Source organism: Callorhinus ursinus, unplaced genomic scaffold (assembly GCF_003265705.2).
Source record: "Callorhinus ursinus isolate GAN/ISIS: 27379988/994484 unplaced genomic scaffold, GSC_fseal_2.0 scaffold44, whole genome shotgun sequence".
NCBI lineage: Eukaryota > Metazoa > Chordata > Mammalia > Carnivora > Otariidae > Callorhinus > Callorhinus ursinus.
Window position 1 is genome coordinate 2,004,680 of NW_027397106.1, and position 21,771 is coordinate 2,026,450.

The 21,771-nt window shown below is 56.4% G+C and overlaps 2 protein-coding genes across 3 annotated transcripts in view; both read left to right on the forward strand.

The window, feature by feature from the left end:
* The first annotated feature begins 9,289 nt into the window (after positions 1-9,289).
* Positions 9,290-15,706, forward strand: SP7 (Sp7 transcription factor). Its single transcript, XM_025882663.2, has 2 exons — positions 9,290-9,310; positions 14,262-15,706. The coding sequence occupies exons 1-2, from the start codon at positions 9,290-9,292 to the stop codon at positions 15,534-15,536; spliced, it is 1,296 nt and encodes a 431-aa protein (XP_025738448.1). The 3' UTR covers positions 15,537-15,706.
* A 2,712-nt stretch (positions 15,707-18,418) lies between these two features.
* The window catches only part of AAAS (aladin WD repeat nucleoporin), a 16,628-nt gene continuing 13,275 nt past the window's right edge, over positions 18,419-21,771 (forward strand). Inside the window, exon 1 of one of the 2 annotated variants that reach the window (XM_073881935.1) lies at positions 18,419-18,545. The gene's annotated coding sequence lies outside the window, so the exon portion shown is untranslated. The remainder of the gene's footprint in view (positions 18,546-21,771) is intronic. The other variant, XM_073881934.1, reaches the window with a different exon arrangement.

Here is a 21,771-nt window from a genome sequence, read left to right on the forward strand (position 1 = left end):
CCCCCGTGAGGGGGCTTTGAAGCTTGCATGCAGGACTGGGAGGGCTGCCTAATTGGGATAATGGAGGTTAATGGGGCGCCTGGAGGGGGTGGCCACGCTCCCAGATCAAAGAGGCCAGCTCTTCCCAACCACCACAGCTGGAGGTCACAGCTGGAGGGGGAGGGGCAGGGGCTTCGGGCCAGCCAGCAGGGGGTGCTCTGGCCCCCGGATGCCTGTCCTCTCGAGTCTGACCCCTTCTTCGCGGCGAACTACTTTTGCCTAAAGAGTGCTTGTGGGGAGCTAGGGATAAAGAGGCGGGGAGCCCCGACATTCAGACTCCTCTTTGCGTGGATGTGGGGCTGAGGAACAGAGGCTGGCAGCCTAGGGTCAACAGCACGTTAGCGCCGTCCGGACCTCGGGGACTGCAGGGTCCAGAGAAGGACGCCCGGGATCCAGGTCTCGAGAAAGCCAGGGTTGGGGAGGCAGGACTCCCATCGTGGGTTCAGGCCGCAGAGAAAGGACTGGGCGGGGCAGCTGGGGGCTCTGGCTGGGGCGGAGGGGACAGGGGCACACGGAGCGCCGCCGCCGCCGCCGTCTCCCCCCTCCCCCGGGTTGGCGCTCCCTCTCGGGCTCTAATCGGCGCGGCGGCCGCAGCGGGCAGAGTCAGCGCCGCCAGTCTCCGGGACGCGACTCCCAGCAATTGTGGTCAGGACCGCAGATATGCAGCTGCCTCCTGCCCGGGCGCCCGGCCCGGCCGACCCCGCCCGCGCCCCACCCCCGCCCCCCCATCCCCGATCGGCCCAACCCCTCCACCTCCCGGCCGCTCGGGGACACTGAGGCACGCCAGGGCTGCGACGGCCTCGGCGGCCCTGAGCCCGGCCGAGGCGAGAGAGCCCTCTCCCCGCGTCCCCAGACCTCATGCTCCGTCCGTCGGGGGTACCTATCCCCGCAGCAGCTGGAGCTGGGGGCCAAGACCTCCCCGCCCCGCCCCAGTCCGGCCTTCGCTTAACCGCTCAGCCGGCCTCAAACCTCCACGCCGAAAGGGTCGAGTGGAGCAGTGCTTTGAGATCCAGAGAGGGCGTCCGACTGAGGGCGCGTGGGGAGGAGGTGGTGGCTGCGTCCCAAGGACTCTCCTTAACCCGGGCAGTGGAAAAAGGAAGAATGGGGAAGGGTGGCCTAAGCAGACTCTGAATTTACAGAGAGTTCCTTCGTAGGGGTGGAGGAGGGCTGGTGGGGAGAGGCAGGAATGGGTGTAAGAGGGGAAAGGAAATAGTCAAGGAGGGATTAGGGCATTGTGTGGTGGGGGGCGGGGGGGGGCGCCGAGGAAGTCCTCCTGCGAGGCTGGAGGCCAGGTCCTCAAACACAGCATGGTGCCTTCACTCTGTTGACCGGATCCAGTGGCTGTCAAGGGCCATTCTCAGAACAGAATAGGTACGGCCAAAATGCCTGCGCGTCCCGTGTGAGTAGGCACACACAAACCCACATATCAAGGGAAGTCATTCTTGACTGCTCCCCACACACTCCCAAACTTCTCACGTCTCAGTATGACTTTTCCCTTTACTTCTACGCAGCTAAAAAAAAAAGATGCCGCTCCAGGCCGCATCTCACCTCTTGCTTGGACTGCTGCATGGGCACTGCTCTCCTGGCCTCTAATGTGCCCTCCTCCACACGTTGACAACACTCATAGGCACCATTCATGCAACCACGACTGAGTGCCAGACACCGTGGGAAGAGTTCCACATGTATTATTCCTAATCCTTGCAACAACCCTGGAGGTTGCTGTATTATGTTTCTCCATTCTAAAGAAGAATCTAAGGCATCAAAGGTTATATCACCTGGCCAAGCTTACACCATAGTAAACGACTGATGTACCCAGACTGCCTGGCTCTAAGCCCCTATTCCCACCTACTCTGTGCTGCCGGGGCTATCTTTCTAATACAGGAATATTCCCATAGGTTGCCCTTAGGATCAGGTTCAGATCCTTTGCATAACTGATTAGACCTTCTCCACCAGTCTCCACTTGGCTCAGTCACACTCAACTTTGAGCATTTCAAAAGTGTCATTATTCTCTCACACCTCTGGGCCTTTGCATACACACTTCTCCCTGCCTATGAACACTCTTCCTCTCTTCACCCGGCTAACTTCAGTTTTTTTACCTAGTCACTGGTTCTTCCAGGAAGCCTTCCTTGATTCCCCAAGCACTGGATTAGATTCACTCTTTGGTCTCCAGTGACATCTAGTAATTACTGTCTCCAGATACTTCCCACTCTTTATGTTAGTTGCTGGTTTGTGAGGCAAAGGGCTAGGTCTATTGTTCATAGTTGTGTGCCTGAGCCTAGCTCGCTGTGCTAGGTGCTCCCTGAGCATTTGTTGAATGAAAGAATGTTCCTCAGGTCCAGTCTGCATTTCAAAAAACTGTGCTTCCAAGAAGAATAGGAGCAGATCAGAGAAAATGAGGGAAATGTGCCTCCAGGGTTTTGAAGTACCGCTCCCTTGGATTGTTCACTCCTAAGGATAGAAGATGTGATCGGGGCTCTATTACCCCAAGTTCTCTTTATTCAAAGACATTAAATATTTCATGTATCAGACTCCAGGGTATATATTTTTACAAAGGGGCACTTCCTCGAGATGACCAGAGTCTTAATTCAATCTTGACCCATGTGAGACACCCACCCAGGACAGGTTCCCTTGTTCTGGGATTAGGCCTCAAGTCTTCCCTTTCCCTCCATTTTCCTCCTCTTTGTCCCCTGCCATCCTTGCTCCTTCCCTTCTTGTAGTACTTCTCTTTATTTTTTTTAATTTTTTTAAAGATTTTATTTATTTGACAGAGAGACACAGTGAGAGAGGGAACACAAGCAGGGGGAGTGGGAGAGGGAGAAGCAGGCTTCCCCGCGGAGCAGGGAGCCCGAGGCGGGGCTCGATCCCAGGACCCTGGGATCATGACCTGAGCTGAAGGCAGACACTTCACGACTGAGCCCCCAGGTGCCCCTATTTTTTTTTTAATTTTTAAAAAAGTTTTATTTATTCAAGTAATCTCTATACCCAGCATGGGGCTCGAACTCAGGACCCCAAGATCAAGAGTCACACACTCTTCTGACTGAGCCAGCCCGGAGCCCCAGCATGTCTCTTTCTGATTCTGATCAGCACCCCCCCACCCCGGAATTGCTGTATTATCTCAGGACTCAAATGTCAACTAGGGAAGCCAAGGCTCAGAGCAGAGGGGAGCCAGGACTAGCACCGGGAGTCCTGCCTTGCAACCCTGGTGCTGGAAGAAGGGATGGGGAGACCCAGCAGAGAATGAGGGAGCTGGGGTAGGCATGTAACATGTAAATGTGTTGGGGAGGGGAGCCCCTCTTCCAAGCTCTTCTATACAGAGGTTGCTGGCCTCTTGAAAGCTTCCATTTTGCCCTGTGTTCTCAGCTTTGCCTCCCAGAATTGGATCCTTTTCCCCAAGGGCCCTGAGCCTAGGCTCAGAATGCTCCGTCAATGCCCAGGGCAGTGGCCACATCCCGAAATCTTGAGTGGATCCTCCTCCAACCCAAGGAGCAAGTTTCCCTGGTCACCAGCTCCATTGCTTTTGGAGGGCCCTACCAGATCAGCAGCTGTCCCCCAGGGCCTCTTATCTCCCTCCCCACCATCTCTCCGTCCCCCCTCACCCCACCCTGTGTCTCTCCTTTTGTCTTCCTGTTTCCCTGTCTCTGGGTGCCTTCTTTTTTCTTGTCCCCTCTGTGTTCTCTGTCACTGGTATCTCTCCTGGAGACAAGGGCTGGGCCTGGGTGCATTGAGGGGGGGCGGGTAGTGGCCAGACCAGGGGCCCGGGACATGAGCGCAACTTTCCAAGCTTCTCTTCCAGGCCCCTGTGGTTGGGGAGCTCCACAGAGGGAGGGATGAGTCAGCGGGCCGCAGAGCAGGGGGGGTCTGGGTGGGGGTGGGGATGTCAGGGCTCCCCAGGGCCAGGGAGTTCGCTGGGGCATCCAGGTCTCTCAACTCTGGAGGATACTGGGCGTAAAGGATCTTTGAGTCCCCCAAATGTACACTAGAGGTTGCTACACTAGTAGGAGTTGCAGGCGGCTGTTTGTAGGACTGGCAGTGCTCTCCACAGCACCTTTTTCCCCAGATTCCTGTGGAAAGAGGGGTTCGTAAATCCCCTCTGGGAGACTTCAGAGACCTTTAGAGCTGTATGGTTGTGATGCTAGGCCCGTGTGCATGTGTGCGACGTCTGCCATATATGTAAACGTGTGTACTGAGGGGAGTCTGTGTGTGTCTCTGGTTGGGAGGGTTTTCGAGGGGACTGTGAGTCTGTCTACGTGTATGCAAACTTCTGTGTGCATTTTTGTGATTGGGGGTTAGGCTAAGTACCTTGGTATAAACATCTTTTCCATAGGCTATATATATATATATATGTGTGTGTATATATATATATATACAATCAGTATGTATCCGTGTGGGTACCTGCAAAGTATTCAGTTGACCCTTGAGCAACATGGGTTTGAACTGTGTTGGCCCACTTATACACCCATTTTTTTTTTTTTACAGTACAGTACAAAAACATATTTTCTCCTTCTGATGATTTTCTTAATAACATTACCTTTTCTCTAGCTTACTTTATTGTAAGAATACAGTATATAATAGATAGAACGTACAAAATACGTGTTAACTGACTATGTTATCAGTAAGGCTCCCGGTCAACGGTAGGCTATTAGTAGTTACATTTGCAGGGGATCAAAAGTTATATGCTGATCTCCGACTGTCAGGGGGTTGGTGCCCCTAACCCTTGTGTTATTCAAGGGTCAACATATTTTCCTAATTCAGCATGTGTGCAAGTATGTATCTGAAAGGGTGTCACTTGTTAGGTATGTATTCGAGTGTGTGTCCAACTCTACTTTCAGGGCCTCTATTGGCTGTTCACTGGTGATTCTAGGGTAGCCAAACCTTCTACAACAACAGGAAAGGGTTAGGAGTCCCTTTGGTGTAGGGCTGTCAGCGGGAGCCCGGCCTAGGAGGGTGGGCAGAGGACAGCGGGTGTGGAAGGAGGCAGCTTCCCTGAAGAGTAGGGGGATAGAATCTTCCACTCTGCCCGGGTTTCACTGTCTCACCCATTCCCACCCCCCTCCCAAACTTTCCAAAGGATCCCCAACCATTAGAAAGAACTGAGGCAGGTTCCAGATTCAACCCCTCTAACCTAGAAATCCCACCTTGATACTTCTAGGGGAGGGAGGGAAGGGAGCGGTCCCTGTGGTTCAGCCCAGTCCTGGGGTTGAGAGATCAGAAAGGCACCATCCCACCCCTTCCTTCAGGGGCGTCCATCTCAGAGCTCAGTGTCTGGGTGGCCATGGGCGGAGGCTGAGGGGCCCCCAGGGTGGTGGGGGGTGGTGGATAGAAACCAGATGCCTAGGGGGTTTATACTGGAAGGACCAGAGCCGCAGCCTCTACCCGCCCCTGCCACATGGCGCCTCTGCCTGGGCTGCCCCACCCCCTGGGAGGCTGGGCTGAGGGAGGCCTGTAAGGGTGGAGGCAGGTCCTTGGTCAGGGCTCCCAGTTGCTGCCCCTAGCCCCTGGGGGCACTGGGAAGGGGGGGTGGGAGTCTGAACCCAGGAATACTAGGGCCTCAACTGGGCAGTAGGACTATCTTTATTTTTTTTTTAAGATTTTATTTATTTATTCATGAGAGACAGAGGGAGAGAGAGAGAGAGAGAGAGAGAGAGAGAAGCAGAGGGAGAAGCAGGCTCCCAAGGAGCAGGGACCCCGATGCAGGACTCGATCCCAGGACCCCGGGATCACGACCCGAGCCGAAGGCAGACGCCCAACCATCTGAGCCACCCAGGCGCCCAGTAGGACTATCTTTAAAAAGGGTGTGTAAGATGGGGTGCCTGGGTGGCTCAGTTGTTAAGCGTCTGCCTTCGGCTCAGGTTGTGATCCCAGGGTCCTGGGATCGAGCCCCGCATCGAGGCCCACATCGGGCTCCCTGCTCCACGGGAAGCCTGCTTCTCCCTCTCCCACTCCCCCTGCTTGTGTTCCCTCTCTCACTGTCTCTCTCTCTCTGTCAAATAAATAAATAAAATCTTTAAAAAATAAATAAAATTCAACACTTAAAAAAAAAAGGGTATAGAAGTCAGAACCCAGGGTCCCAAGGGAGGCAGCTGGGGGCTTCAGGCAACCTCTCTGCCTGGCTTTGGCACTGACCTTTGGGAGGGGACTGTGTGTCCAGGCACTATCCTACTGGGGGTAACATATCAGGGACCCTTGGCGCACATAGTTCTAGGAACCTTGCTCCTTCCTTTTCCTTCCCTAGCACTCCTACCCCTTCCCAGGTAGGATTAGGGATAAGGCCCCCAAGGGAAGTAGACAAGGTTGAACTTCTCTGCCTCCCCACCTCCTCTCCCCAGCCCTGCACCTCCATTCATCCTGTTTTGTTTTCCCTTCAGTCTCTTCCTTTCTTTCCCAATCTAGGCTGAGCCCCAACCCCTTCTCTCACCTGCCACCTCTTCTCTATTCTGGAGTCTAGACTTTTCTCCTCTGCCTCAGTGGCCTGCCTGATCCAACTGGTCTCAGGCTTTTTTGCTGGCTGTGCAGTAATTTCTCCAAAGCTTCCCCTTCATCCTAGCTTTCCGGGGGGGGGGGGGCGGCAGAAATCCATCTGGCACCTCAGCCTCAGATGCACCCACCAGGGGGAGACTGGGAGGTCACGGGGACACCCCACCACGGGCACTTCCTCTTGGGCAGACGGGTGGGGTGGCCCGTGTAATCATCGGACACAATTATGCGCTATTTATACTCCCTCCCCGCCCCCCACCTGCCCAGCCGCTTAACCCTCTGCCTCCTCCAGACCTGGCCATGCCTCCGGCTATTTTCTCTGTCCTGTCCTTCCAAGCCATTGTCTCTATCTTTGTTCTTCTGGGCCCGTTTCTTTTCCTTTTCCTTCCCCACCCCCCCACTCTCTCTGCTTTTTTAAAGCCAAGCAGCACCTGGTCTTCTGTTGCCCTCTTGTCTCTTTCTCTTTTATGTCCCACAGCGTCTCTTCTGATTCTCTTGATCATTTTATTTGTTCTGTGTATCTCTGGGTCTTTCTACTCTTTCTTTCTTCTTCTTCTTCTTTTTTTTTTTTTTTTTTTTGCTTCTTTTCCATTTGTCAGCCAGACACCCTGATTCCCTAACCCTTTCCCCAAATGCTGGGCCTACAGCGTTCCTTGGGGAATTCACATAATGGGGCTGGAATCCAAATGCCTGGTCCTGAACTTTGATCCTGCCTGCTGGTTAAACTGCATTTAACCCTCCCTGGACCTCCAGGGTGCTCCTCCCTCCTCCCCACCTCTTCATCAGTGAGAGCAAAAGGAGCAGGGAAGTGGGCACGCAAGGGGAGAAAGTGAGGGAACTGTGTTGGGAAGTGAGGGGAGTGGGGAAGGACATGTCTCCTTTCCTCTGATGGACGGAGGCTAGGAGGGGCTGAGGGTTATGTTGGGGAATAACTTGCAAAGCAACCGTGGCTGGCTGGGCCCCTCTGTGGGAGAGACGCTACCCACTGGCGACCCGGTCCCCTCTTTCCCAGAAACTTACCTCAGGGCCCAGATTTCAGGCCATAGACTTTTTGGGTTTCCTTCTCCCAACCTAATTGACCTTCCTTCTTTTCTTCCCCATTCTGATGAGAAGTCACCGTTGGGAAGTCCTGCTGCAGCTCTAACTTCAATTCTGCCTGCTGCAAGAGGACACTGATGCATGACAATGACAAAGGGAACGGGGAGCTCCCTCCCAGGAAAGCATGACCACTCAGAACTATCCAGCAAAGGATGGAGATTTGGTGTATGGCCAAGAGGAGCCGGGGGATGGTAACTGGCAAGGAATAACGGAGGCCAGGGCTTCTCTTTTTGGGAGTGAATCCAAAGGGGCTAGGCTCGGGCACAGATGAGTTGACCCAATGACCTGCCACCTCCACCCTCACTCCTACCCACCTTCAATTTTCTTAGAATCAAAAGATCCAGGTTCTGCCCCACAAAGGGAGGTAGGCCTAGGTGCTACTTTCGAGAAGTGAAACTGAGGCATTGGGAAGAAGACTGGGGAGCCCCTGAGCCTGTGCCAAGCCCTCCTCCCACTCTCCGCCCCTCCTCCAGGCCTTGCTCTCTAACTTACCTCAGTGACCCTGAAAGTTTAGGCAGCTGAAGCCTCCACCCAGAGCACGGCCTCCCTCCTGTCTCTCACCACACACACACACACACACACGCACACACACACGCACACGCACACACACGCGTGCGCGTGTACACACGCACATACACACTGTTCTCCTGATCTAGAGGTCGTGATGGGGGAAGCAAGCGTCTCTGTGGTCAGCTCGGGGGGGGGTGGTGGTGTGTGCACCCCCAGCCATGTCACTGTGCCCGTTCGTACATGTGTTTGTCTGTGTCCGTTCATGGCAGCGGCGGTGGCTGTGTGGGCAGCACCGTGTGTGCGGACGTGTGCACGTATCATCCTGTGTTTGTCCATGAGTGTGTCTGTCAGTGTGTTCCAGTCTCTCTGTGTGAGTGTCGTCCCCAATCCCCCATCCCCCCCCCCCGATCTCTAATTAGTGGTTTGGGGTTTGTTCCTTTTCCCTCCTGTTCCTTCCCTCAGCGGCAGTAGGAGAGCGGCGGCGGCGGCAGCCAGGACTCTGCAGTCAGAGTAGGGCTGTAGGATCGCAGCCCGAGTGGGAACAGGAGTGCGGCTGGCCTGGGAGAGGAGCGGAGCCCTCCCGGGGCCCTGAGGTCACCCCTTGCCCGCACTCCCACTGCCAGACCTCCAGGGAGGAGAGACCCCCGGACACCCAGCCCCAGAGCCCCCAGGTACATGACACCGGGGAGCCCTGGGAGGGGTGCCCACAGATGCTTATGGGATTGCTGGGGGCAGGGTGAGGGACACCTGGGCCCACCACCCCTTCGACTCCCCCCCCAGCACCCCCCAGGACACCCTGACAACTTGCCCATGGCCCTACCCTCTTCCTGCTTCCACCCCCTTCCCTGGAGCCCTGTTTCTCCTCTCCCGCCCAGATCCCTTCTTTGGGGAGCTCAGCAAATGGAGCAGGAAATTTGGACCCTCTGCCTCCCTCTCTCGCCCTGCTCATTGGATCCGGAGCCTTCTCCGCTGGGAAAGCTGTAATTAGAGGGTGGATCCCTACAGACAGAGAGCAGCCCCCCCACCCCCCACCCCCCAGTCCCTTCTAACTTTAGATCTCTTCTCTCCCATTCTCCCATTCTCCCTCCCTCTCCCTCTCCCTCTCTCTCCGGCTCGGCTGGCTCTCTCCATCTGCCTGGCTCCTTGGGACCCGTTCCCCAGCCTCAGGATGGCGTCCTCCCTGCTTGAGGTAACTGCCCCCTCTTCCCCCCAGGACACCAGCGACAGTCCTAATGGCCCTAGTCCCTGCCCGCACCCCCCACCTCCCAACTCACACAGACAGTGGCTGTGGTGCTTGTCACTTCCAGGGTCCCCCTGATGAGGAGAGAGGACGGGGCTGGGGGGGGGAGCGGAGGGCAGGAGGAAGGGCTGGAGAGAGTGGGGCCAGGGGTCAGACAGCAGTCAAAGGCAGATGAGAGGGGCCAGGTCAGAAGAAGGCATGGACCTCTGAGGTCTGCCCCGCACGCCAGCCCTGAGGATTGGCCAGGGATGGAGAGAGGAGGAAGAGGAGGGGTGGGGGGCAGGTCAGCCTGGCAGACAGGGGGAGAGAGTGAGCAGGCTGGTGGAGTGGGCACCAGGCAGCAACTGGGGTGCCTTGGGGGTCACGTCTCCGGGAGCTCCTAGCCTGAGCCTGAGCTGCAGCCCATCTGGTTTGTAGTGGGCAGGCACTGGGCCTCCGGGCCGGTGTGTGTAGAGGAGGAGGTGAGCTATGGGAGAGGGGAGAAGGGCAGCCCTGTGCATGTGGGGGGGCTGCCCAGAGGAACTGGGCCCGGGCCTGAGAGGGAACCAAGGAGGAGGGCCAGGGTCTGAGGCCGCCTGCCCGGCTCACAAATATTTAGCTTTCAGCCAAAGACAAACTCAGCTCTATTTTGGGAGTGGGAGGCTCCAGGGCGGCCTGGGCCACTTCCCATACGGGCTGGGACCCCAGCATCCCTTGCCTTTGGCACTGGGGATGGAGGGAACTAGGGTACCGTGGAGGTCAGATTTGGGGATTTTGAGAAATCACTGACTCTACCAGGGGTTCTGGGGGACTCCAGGTGCATAGTTGGAAGGGAAGGACTCAGAGCCACTTAGAATGTCCTGAGTTCTCCTTGCTTTTGAAGTCTCTGACTCTGTTTCTCTGTCATCATCTCTGTCCTGCTTTCTGGGTCCCTCCACAGGAATTTGGAGCCAGAGTCCTCCCTTCAGGTCATCCACCTTCAGTTGCCCCTCAGAAGCACCCATCTCTGCTCCCAGTGCCCTAGCTCAAATCCCAGGGGACATGGGCCAAACGGGAAGCCGACTCATTCAGCCTGTAGGAGAGGTGTGTGCGTGTGAGATGGAGCGGGAATCTTGGCACCTGTGTTCATTGGCCTGGGCGTAAGTGTTAGGATGTAAAGCAGCGTGCCCGCACGCACGGCTGGCTTTGTGAGAGCGCAGGGGTGTGTGTATGTGTGGCAGCTGGGCCATCCGAGCATCTGCTGGTCCAAGTGAGGACTGGTGTGTGCGGACGGCTGGGAATGGTGAGTTTGAGACTGAGTCTGAAGGCATGGCGTGCAAGCCAGTGGGGTAGACACGATGCCCCTTGTCACTGTTCTGTATCCAGTCAGAGGTCCCCAGGCATGATGCTCTACTGCACTGAGGGCAGACTGCTCGCCCTGCTGTGCCCCCCCCAGACTCTATATTGAGCCATCACTGAAACCCTGCGGTTGGTCTTGAGGAAGCTTCAGGACCAAGGTGCATGGAAATCCTGGGGCCATCCGGGGCAGGGGCAGTACCAGTGGGCATGGGCACCATGCCAGAGTTGCCAGCGTGGCACTGGTGCCTGGGGGAGGGGCTGGCCCTGAGGCCTGCAGGAAAGGCACAGGATTGGGGTAGCACTTGGCAAGAGGAGTGTGTCCAGGCATCCAGGCCTTCATGTCCCTCACTGCTGGTGAGCAGGAGATGCGCCCCCAACACAAAGGCATTCCAGTCCCTCTGCCTATTTCTCCTCCTTTTGGGGCACTCGGGCCCTCTTCCCCACCCAGGAAGCCCTCTGCCTTGTATGGGTGGGCTCTCTGGCGGTGCAAAGAACTTGGGGGTTCCGAGAGGGAAGCAGCTGCTGCCCGATGAGAGGCTCACCTGGGACGAGTGAGCTGCAGGGGAAGAGGCAGGAGGGAGAAATGGGGGTGAGGGCCAGGTGGGGATGGAGCATTGGAAGTGGGGAGGACCAAACAACGTGGGCAGAGGCGGAAAGTGGAGAACGGCACCCGGGAACTTGGGTGCTCAGAGTGGATGGCCAGCTGGCCCTCAGATGTAGAGTGAGCTTCCCCAGGAGGTCAGCAGGACACTGTGAGCTCCCGGGAGAGACGCCCCCACCTCCCCAGCTGGGCTGCGCCTGTGAGTGAGAGAGCTGGGGCAGCTCCTTGTTCTTTCTCTGGAGACTCCTTTTCAGGACTTTCAGCCTGCTTTTATTGTTTTAGCGGAAGGTGGGGTGGAGGTAGGAGGAAAAACAACCGGAAGGTGGGACTCCTGGGCCCCTGGGAAAGGAGTACATGTGATCAGGTATGGGGGTGCATCTGTAGGACCCTCTCAAGAGCACACAGGCAGCTGGAGAAGGAAACTGAGGCTGCGGTGAAGCTAGCCAGGTGCCCAGTTCTTGGCCTCCAGAACCCGTCCGAGTGGGGCGGGTGCCTCGCTCCGGCTTCCCTGCTCTCAGGGGCCCTAGGGGCCTTCGCTCCAGGGCTGGGGTCTCCTGTTGGCCTGGGGCTGCTTGCCTTCTTTCACCCCTCCTTCCCTCTCCTCAGCTGGGTGGGGTCCCTGGGCTTGGCGGAGGCCCCTGTGGCCACAGTGTGAGGGCCGGGCCCGGGGGGGCGGGGGGGACGGCGTCGGCGTTTTTAAAAATAAACCGACCGCAGGGAAACCAACGGAGCCGGGCTGGGCCAAGGGGGAGAAGCGGTCAGGGGGAGAAGGAGGGAGGAGTGGCCTGGCCTGGTCTGGGGGTTTTCTGGGGCCCAGCATCGTGGTGGTTTTCTCTTAGGTAGGAGATCTGTCTTCTCCCCCTCCCCCTTTTCTGTTTTCTTCCTCCTCTCCCTCTCTGTTTTCCTCCGCCTTCCTAGCCCAGGCTCTCTCCATCACTTCTTTGTCTATTCTGCTTCCCTCTCTCTCCCTGCCCTTTGTCTTTTCACCTTTCTGCTCTTTTGGGTCTCTGCCCATTTCTGCCCCTTAATGCCAGTTTTCCCCTCTGCTCCCCCTCCCCCACCCCCGGTGGCTTCTTCGTCTGTGCCTCACCCTGTGCAGGGTCTGTCGCTCCTCCCGGTTCTGGGTCTCTGCCTCTTTCCTTCGCACTCCATGCTTTTACCTTTCTGCTAGGCTTTGAGTCCTGCCCCTCCAGCTACCCTGCCTCAGCTTACCCTCTGCTTGGGAGACCAGGGGCTCTAGGGAAACTTTGGCTAGGGAGGACCCAGGGCTTTTCCCATAGCCGGATTTCAGGAAGGTTTTGGTGGCTCAAATCTGGGAGTCTGTGGGGTCGACAGGACCTCAGAAAGAGGTGACTGGGCAGGGGAGCGGCAGGTCTGCACTTGGGGAGCAGTGCGGGAGTGATGAGGGCATAGGCCCCTCGCCGCAACCTTAAAACCCCAAACGTAGCTGTAGGATTGGTGTCACACACACACACACACATGCTGCATGCTCAGAGGGACCAGGCGGGTCTTGGACGCTTGGGTTCTTTTTCAGCTGGGAAGGTACCAGATACATCAGCTTTTGAGGGCCCCAGCCAGGGAACTGTACAGGGTCAGCTTTTGAGGGCATCTTTTTGGGTGGGATTCTCAGTAATGGATGTCTGTACCAGCCCCGGATTCTGGACAGTATCTCCTCCTGGCACATCCTGAGGCTGACCCAGGCAGGGGTACCATGAGCTACTGACGGATGGGCATCTCAGGGTGGTTTGGCCTGGTAGCAGCAGCATGATAAGTATTAAGGGCATTTTGTGTTTCTCAAAGAGCCCTGTGCCCCACATCTACGTATCTTCCTTCACTCACGGTGCTGGAAGGGTGAAGAGAGACCAGCTACATGTGTAGGCTACATGTTAGGGGACACTGGACATGGAGGGATGAGGCCATGAGCCAATATCTTAGCCATCCCAATTCCCGGTCCTGGAGGGGTTTGAGGACTTCGGCTCCTCCAGCCTTCCCAAAGGGGTACCAGCTGGCTCCACAAAGCAGGAGGTACCCACTGCCTGCTTGAAAGACATTCTTTTTTGAAAATCTTTTTATTTATTTATTTATTTCAGAGAGAGAGCGAGAGTGAGAGATAGAAAGCACGAGAGGGAAGAGGGTCAGAGGGAGAAGCAGACTCCCCGCCGAGCAGGGAGCCCGATGCGGGACTCGATCCCGGGACTCCAGGATCATGACCTGAGCCGAAGGCAGTCGCTTAACCAACTGAGCCACCCAGGCGCCCCTGCCTGCTTGAAAGACATTCTTGCCTCAGCCACAGTCCTGGCTTGGCCGCAGCCCTGTTCCCTCTCAATGTCCCAGTGTCTCCCGTCGCTTCCTCTTGCACCCCAGCCCTAGAATCCCTGCCAAGAGATTCCTTACCAGGAACATGAGGCTGTGGCCTCAGGGAGACCAGGCCACTCACTGCCGTAGTCAAGAGCTGAGGCAGAGACAGGAAGTGGAATATGGGGTAAAGCTGAGCAAATCTGGAGTGGAGGCAACTGCAGTCCCCTAATACTTCATTTTCTCCCTGTGTTACTCTTTGAGCCTCATCTTTCCTCTCCAAGTCTCTGACCATGGCCCTTGCTCTGAACCTACTTCCAGGGGTAGGACCCCTAATTCTCATTTCACCTAGGTCCTGCATCCATCCTTGGCTCTTCTCGTGGCTATTTAAGCAGCGTCTCCTGTTCTTCTGAGGCGCCCTGGCACCCCAGCAACTCCACAGTGAGCTCTGCCTCCTGCCTCCTGGATCAGGTTGTCAGGGTGCAGTCTGGACCTGGCTCTCCTCCCCATGACTCCATCTGAGCTTTGCCCTGGGGCCTCGTGTTCACTGGCCCCTCCACCTCTACCTCCCATTCTCTTCAACTCTTCCTGGACCCCTTGGTTCTGCTCTCCACATCTCTAGAGTTTTGCCCTTCCTTCTGCACTTCTCCTCCTCTTCCCCTAAGCCGTGCTTCCCTCTGTCCACAGGAGGAAGCTCACTATGGCTCCAGTCCCCTGGCCATGCTGACGGCAGCGTGCAGCAAATTTGGTGGCACCAGCCCTCTGCGGGACTCAGCGACACTGGGCAAAGCAGGCGCCAAGAAGCCATACTCTGTGGGCAGTGACCTTTCAGCCCCCAAAACCATGGGGGATGCCTACCCAGCCCCCTTTTCAAGCACCAATGGGCTCCTCTCACCTGCAGGCAGTCCTCCTGCACCCACCTCGGGCTATGCCAATGACTACCCTCCTTTTTCCCACTCATTCCCTGGACCCACAGGCACCCAGGACCCTGGGCTACTAGTGCCCAAAGGCCACAGCTCTTCTGACTGCCTGCCCAGTGTCTACACCTCTCTGGACATGGCGCACCCCTATGGCTCCTGGTACAAGGCCGGCATCCATGCAGGCATCTCACCGGGCCCAGGCAACGCTCCTACTCCTTGGTGGGACATGCACCCCGGGGGCAATTGGCTAGGTGGTGGGCAGGCCCAGGGTGATGGGCTGCAAGGGACACTGCCCACAGGCCCTGCTCAGCCTCCACTGAACCCCCAGCTGCCCACCTACCCGTCCGACTTTGCCCCCCTTAATCCAGCTCCCTACCCAGCTCCTCACCTCCTGCAACCGGGGCCCCAGCATGTCTTGCCCCAAGACGTCTATAAACCCAAGGCAGTGAGCAATAGTGGGCAGCTGGAGGGGAGCGGTGGGGCCAAACCCCCCCGGGGGGCCGGCTCTGGGGGCAGTGGTGGATACGGAGGCGGTGGAGCGGGGCGTTCCTCCTGCGACTGCCCTAACTGCCAGGAGCTAGAGCGCCTGGGGGCGGCAGCAGCCGGGCTGCGGAAGAAGCCCATCCACAGCTGCCACATCCCGGGCTGCGGCAAGGTGTACGGCAAGGCCTCGCACCTGAAGGCCCACTTGCGCTGGCACACAGGCGAGCGGCCCTTCGTCTGCAACTGGCTCTTCTGCGGCAAGAGGTTCACCCGTTCGGACGAGCTGGAGCGCCATGTGCGCACCCACACCCGGGAGAAGAAGTTCACCTGCCTGCTCTGCTCCAAGCGCTTTACCCGAAGTGACCACCTGAGCAAACACCAACGTACCCACGGCGAGCCAGGCCCAGGGCCCCCTCCCAGCGGCCCCAAGGAACTGGGGGAGGGCCGCAGTGCAGGGGAAGAGGAGGCCAGTCAGACGCCCCGAACTTCAGCCTCCCCAGCACCCCCAGAGAAAGCCCCTGAAGGCAGCCCAGAGCAGAGCAACCTGCTGGAGATCTGAGCGGGGTGGAGGGTCTCCAGTCCCAGCGCTGCCTTGCCAGCCTCCCCCGGCTTTGTGGACCACTGCTTGCCCCTCACCCCCTTTGCCCCATGCATGCTGCCCTTGGGGCTCTCGCCATATCTCTCCTGGCCGTTCTGGGCCCGGGTGTCTCCCAGCATGCCTCCGCAGCTCACCCCTCCCTTTGCCGTGAGCCTGTTCCGCAGACTCTCATCTCAGGCCCTCACCTTGTGCCTGGTTTCTGCACTCTGGCTTCCTAAGATCTTCCCTTGCCCCTGCTCACAACTTCCCTCTCCTCTGCTCTTACCACCCCAACTCATTTTCCTTCCATCTGGGCTCCCAACACTTTCTTTCTCCAGCTCACTAACTCCTTGACAAGCATCCTTTCTGCTTCCCAAGCGTATTTACCACTATTGCTTAGCTTCCAGGCTCCAGTCTTCCCAGCTGCTTCTTCCACTTGCTTTCCATGCTCCAAAGCATTTTTGTTTTTGTTTTTACAAACATAATGATAATGATGATGATAATGATAATTTATTGCCCCCCTGGTGGCCTCTTCATTAGGAACCAGAGTTAGGGGGCTTGGGGTTAGTGACCTGGCAGGGAGCAGGGTGCCTAGAGGGGGGCAGACCAGTGGGGATCTGATCCCAAAGATGGGGTGACCCCAGGGTCAGGGAGGCTGCCCCCAGGCCTGTATATTTAACCCCTATGTTCCAAGAGAAATGAATACTAATAATAATAATAATTCTATTTATCTAAGTTATGATGACAGGTCAGGTAGAGTGAGCTGGGGAGGGAAGGAGATCCATTTCTGCTATGGAAATTTTAGCTAAGTGTATCTCTGTACAGAAAAAGTATTAGTGGAGATCTTGTTAATAGAATTTCTATCATCAGGGTCTCAGCTAATGGGGTTTCTCTTTTAATAGAATCTCTGCTAATAGGGTTGGTTAGCTAGATCTCTGTTAAAGAGTTGATGGGGTGTCTCTCAATTAGGGAATCCCTAATATTCTCAGCCCCAGCCTGAAGCTGTGAAACCTCAAGTCCTATGGAGGGGAGGACTGGAATGTACCCCAGCTCCCTTGACCCCAGAGCAAACTGTTCTTCCACTGCCCCTCCCCTGACACCATGACCCCATCAGGCTAATCCCTTGTTGCCATGGTTATGGAGAGCTTGCAGCTGCCATCCTGGACATGCTTTTTGGGGGAGCCCACCTAACAGGAGGAGCACACTGGTTTGGAGGTGCCTCTCCTGAAGAATAGGTGGGGGAGGCTTTCTCTGGGATCAGATTCAAATAAATCAAGTATTTATTGAGTGCCTATTCTGCACAAGGCACTGCTAGGCTGGTGCCTAGAAGCCATGAGAAAGAAGAATTTATAGCGCTAGGAGGACAGAGGTCCCCGAGCTGATTTGGGGTTGCATCCCCAGGCCCCCAACCAGGGACTTCCAATGCCCCCAACTCCACCTCTGGTGACTTTTAAAGCCGCTTCGTGCCTTTGAATGCCTTTCCTGTGACTTTGGATCCTCCTTTCCTATCTCCTGCTCCCTCAAGGCCCCAAGTTAAAGGGTTAAAGCCGCTGGAGCTTGGGGAGAGGGTAATATTGTGGAAGGGAAAGGATCATGCCCTCATGGAGTCTTTTTTTTTTTTTATTATTTAATAAAAAGTTCGATTTTAAATTTTGTCCTGGTGAGAAAAGAGAAAGAGGAAGGAAGAGTGAGCCACAGGATTTTTCCTTGGCAAATTGGAGACTCCCCACGGGCATCCCATCGTGCACATTGGCACAGTGTGCCCGCGGCAGAACGCTCCGTCGGCCAGGCCCCCGGGCTGAGGTCAGTTTTTGAGAGGCCACAGCTCTCCGTCGAGTTGGGAGGTTTCTTCCCCGGCTCTCTCCCGTCCTCTGCCTCCCGACCCCGGCCAGGGCAGGGCCCCGCGGCCGCGGTGCGGACTACTGCGCGGCCCCGAGCGGGGTCCCGGCGGGCGGCCCCGGCCTGGCACGTAACCGCCCCCTGCCCGGGGCCTGCAATCAGCCGTGCCCGCCGCCGAGTTAGCGGACAACAAAAGCCACTCTGTGGCGGCCAGCCCGCAGCCACAATAGGGCTTTGTGCGGCCCCCGCCCCCGGGCTCCCCCGCGGGGCTGAGGGGGCGCACGGGTGGCGCCCCCGGCGACCGTCCCCCCCTCTCCCCGCCGGCTCGGGCGGTCAGCCCCCCTCCTCAGCCTGCCGCCAAGGCCGCCCCGGCCAGGTGCGAAGCCTCCTGCCCTCAGGCGGGGCGCGCCGCTTCAAAGGCGCTTTGAAGAGGGCCGCGTTCCAGGGCTCCTCCCGCGGGCGGGGGTCGGGGGCAGCGGCGTAAGAGACGCGCTCTGGGGGCGCGCGGGGGGTGGGAGGGGCCGACCGAGGGGCGGGGGTCCCGGGCTCCCGTCCCCACCCCGCCGGGCAGGCTCCTCGGGACCCCCCAGGGCCTGGCCCCCTCGCCTCCCGGTCCCCGCCTGTCCGGTGCCAGCCCCCGCCCGCCGCGGCCTCGCGGTCCTCCCCTCCCGGCCCCTCGGCCCCTTTCATCTTCCCTAGACTCCGCTTGGGGTTTTGCTGGTTTCTGGGAGATAAAAACCGCCTCAAATAGCGGCGGCGCGCTGCCAGGACAAACAGGGCCGGGCGGGCCATGTGCGCCTGGTTACCGGCCCTGAGCCGGGGCGCCGGGCGTCGGCGGGCCGAGCTCCGGGCACCCAGGCTCCGGCGGCGCCTCCCGCCTCCCTAAGTCGGGGAACCCTTTAGAAAACTTGGGCAGTGGCCCGGCGCTGCCTCGGTTTCCCGCCCAGGTGGTAGGGTGCTCCCCCCCCCCCCCCGCTCCCGGCAGTGGAGACCGCCCGCTGAGCGCTCTGAGTCGGTGGGGCGGTGGGTCACCGTCGCTGTGTTGCTGGGTCCGCCGCGCCCCCTGGTGAAGTGAGTGGGGAGTGCGCTAGGCCTGGATGTGGGCCTCCCAAGAATCCGCAAACCCTGAAAAACACTGACAACAAACGTTAAGTAAGTATGGGGGAGGCGGGGGCCGAACAAGAATACACAGCGCACTGTTCCTCCTCCCCAGTTCATATTACAGGGTGAGAGACAGGCACCTAACCCGGTAATTACAACACAACCTGTTGGTAGGAATCAGGCTTCACCGAAGGGAGGTGGAAGCTGCAGGCCCAGTCCGCAGTGATTTCTTGGGGGGTGGGGGTGTCTCTGGGGTTGGATGGTGAAATGATTGCGTACAAACAAAAACTTTGTGGGTGGGTTCTCGGTGCTCTTCACTAATCTGTCAGAGTCAGGGCTCCCTGTCTTCCTTCAAAGCCTGCACTGCTTCCCTCTTTCAAGGAGAGCTTTCTCAGCAAGTTTCCCCTACCCTGTTTTTACTCTATGCTCTTTAAGCTTTCTGTGACTTTCCAGGTGACTGTGCACTAACCTAGAAAATTAAACTGGGGCTACTCAAAATTTGGTCTGTGCAGTATCACGTGGGGGGCGTTTTGGAAATACAGCTTAAGAGCTCCACCCCAGAATCTGCATTTTAGCAAGATCCTCCAGTGTGTCTATGTTCACTAACATTTGGGAAGTACTAGAGTAGAGGAGACCCATGGCTTTCTCTGTGGTAAAGGCATTTTCAGAGAAGCCTTCTGGAGCCTTCTTGTTTTCTGACTCTGGAATAACTCTTCTTGGTGGCAACTTTTCATGTAAAAAGGAAGAGCAGACAGAGCCCAAGATCGCTAAACTTAGAATGCCCCCTAGATTCTCCAACTAGGGCAACTCTTGGGAGTGGGGACTAGGCTTTATACATTTCTTTTTTTTTTTTAAAGATTTTATTTATTTATTTGAGAGAGAGAATGAGAGACAGAGAGCACGAGAGTGAAGAGGGTCAGAGGGAGAAGCAGACTCCCCGCTGAGCAGGGAGCCCGATGCGGGACTCGATCCCGGGACTCCAGGATCATGACCTGAGCCGAAGGCAGTCACTTAACCAACTGAGCCACCCAGGCGCCCTAGGTTTTATACATTTCTGTGTCCCCAGAGCATGGTCGTTGGAATTGCCCATTAACCCTTATTAAATGAACAAACCAAAGCCCAAGGTCACCGAGTTCATGGCACAGTTATGGCTAATCAAGTGTTTAGTACTTCAAATTTTTTTTAAAGATTTCATTTATTTATTTGACAGAGAGAGACACAGTGAGAGAGGGAACACAAGCAGGGGGAGTGGGAGAGGGAGAAGCAGGCTTCCCGCGGAGCAGGGAGCCCGATGCGGGGCTCAATCCCAGGACCCTGGGATCGTGACCTGAGCCGAAGGCAGACGCTTAACGACTGAGCCACCCAGGCGCCCCTAGTACTTAAGATTTATTAAATGGGGCGCCTGGGTGGCTCAGTTGGTTAAGCGACTGCCTTCGGCTCAGGTCATGATCCTGGAGTCCCGGGATCGAGTCCCGCATCGGGCTCCCTGCTCAGCAGGGAGCCTGCTTCTCCCTCTGACCCACTTCCCTCTCTTGCTCTCTATCTCTCATTCTCTCTCTCTCAAATAAATAAATAAAATCTTTAAAAAAAAATTTATTAAATGGCTTCATTTCCATTATTTCGTATGGGAAGCAACCCTGGGTAATAATTAGGACACTGCAAAAGTGAGGAAGTTGAGGCCGGAAGAATTCAAAGACTTTCCCAAAGTCATACAGCTTTAAGAAGAGGAGCCTCCATTCTGCATTCTAGTTCCATCCTTTGGGATCAGAATAAAATCAATCTCACTTTTCTTCTTTAATATTTAAAAGAGAGAGCACGTGCAAGAGAGAGAAAGCACGAACACAAGCCAGAGGTGGGGGCAGAGGGAGAGAGACAAGCAGGCTCCCTGCCAAGCAAGGAGCCTAATGCGGGGCTCGATCCCAAGACCCTGGGATCATGACCTGAGCGGAAGGCAGAGACTTAACTGACTGAGCCACCAGGGCATGCCTCTTCTTCTTCTTTTTCAAAAATTAATAATTAATTAGTTAGTTAATTAATTAATTTGACAGAGAGAGACACAGCGAGAGAGGGAGCACAAGCAGGGGGAGTGGGAGAGGGAGAAGCACGCCTCCAGCCGAGCATGGAGCCTGATGTGGGGCTCGATCCCAGGACCTCGGGATTACGACCCGAGTAGAAGGCAGACGCTTAACGACTGAGCCACCCAGGCGCCCCTTATTTATTTTATTTTATTTATTTTTTTAAAAGATTTTATTTATTTGACAGAGAGAGACACAGCGAGAGAGGGAACACAAGCAGGGGGCGTGGGAGAGGGAGAAGCAGGCTTCTGGCCCAGCAGGGAGCCCGATGTGGGGCTCGATCCCAGGACCTTGGGATCATGACCTGAGCCAAAGGCAGACGCTTAACGACTGAGCCACCCAGGCGCCCCGCCTTATTTATTTATTTATGTTTTAATTTTTTTATTGTTAGGTTAATCACCATACATTACATCATTAGTTCTTGATGCCCTTATTTATTTTTTAAGTAAACTCTACACCCAACATGTAGAACTGGCCCGAACTCACCACTCTGAGATTAAGAGTCGCAGGCTCCACCGACTGAGCCAGCCAAGCACCCCAATCCCACTTTTATTCTTAAATCAGAATGCTGGTTTTGGTACAACCTCTCTGTGCCTCATTTTCCTCATGCCTTCACCTCATGGGGTTGTTGTGAAGATTATACAAGCACTTGGGGCGCCTGGGTGGCTCAGTCGGTTAAGCGTCTGTCTTGGGCTCAGGTCTGGATCCCAGGGCCCTGGGGTGGAGCGCTGTATTCAGCTCCTGGCTCAGAAGGGAGCCTGCTTCTCCCTCTGCCTCTCTCTCTGCCTCTCATGAGTAAATAAATAAAATCTTTAAAAAAAAATTATGTAAGCACTTTACTATATAATACGCGCTCAGGAAACGTCACTGTTTTCCAACTCACTCGCCCTCCACCCGTAACCCCGGGGGCCTGAGGTTTTGGCTGGCGCATCCCTCTCCCTCCCAAGGTCTCTCCTGACTTTACTCCTCCCGGAGGCTTTTCTCTCAGCTTTCCAGCCAGCTGCCCGAGAAGGTCCGCATTTTCCTCTGGACGATCCACGGTCCTGGGAGGGTTTAATTAGATACTTCCCTGAATGTGGCTTATTTTGGGCTTTCCGAGCGCTGAGAGGGTGAATGGGAAACTGTGTTGCGGAATTCGGAACTGGGGGAAAAAAAGCAGTCTCACAGAAAACACACACACACTCACACACACCGCCCCCCCC

Excerpts from the sequence above, each read along its gene's own strand:
- SP7 (XM_025882663.2), top strand. The coding sequence starts at position 9,290 with ATGGCGTCCTCCCTGCTTGAG. Across the intron at positions 9,311-14,261 it reads TGGCGTCCTCCCTGCTTGAG|GAGGAAGCTCACTATGGCTC; the intron begins GTAACTGCCCCC and ends CTCTGTCCACAG.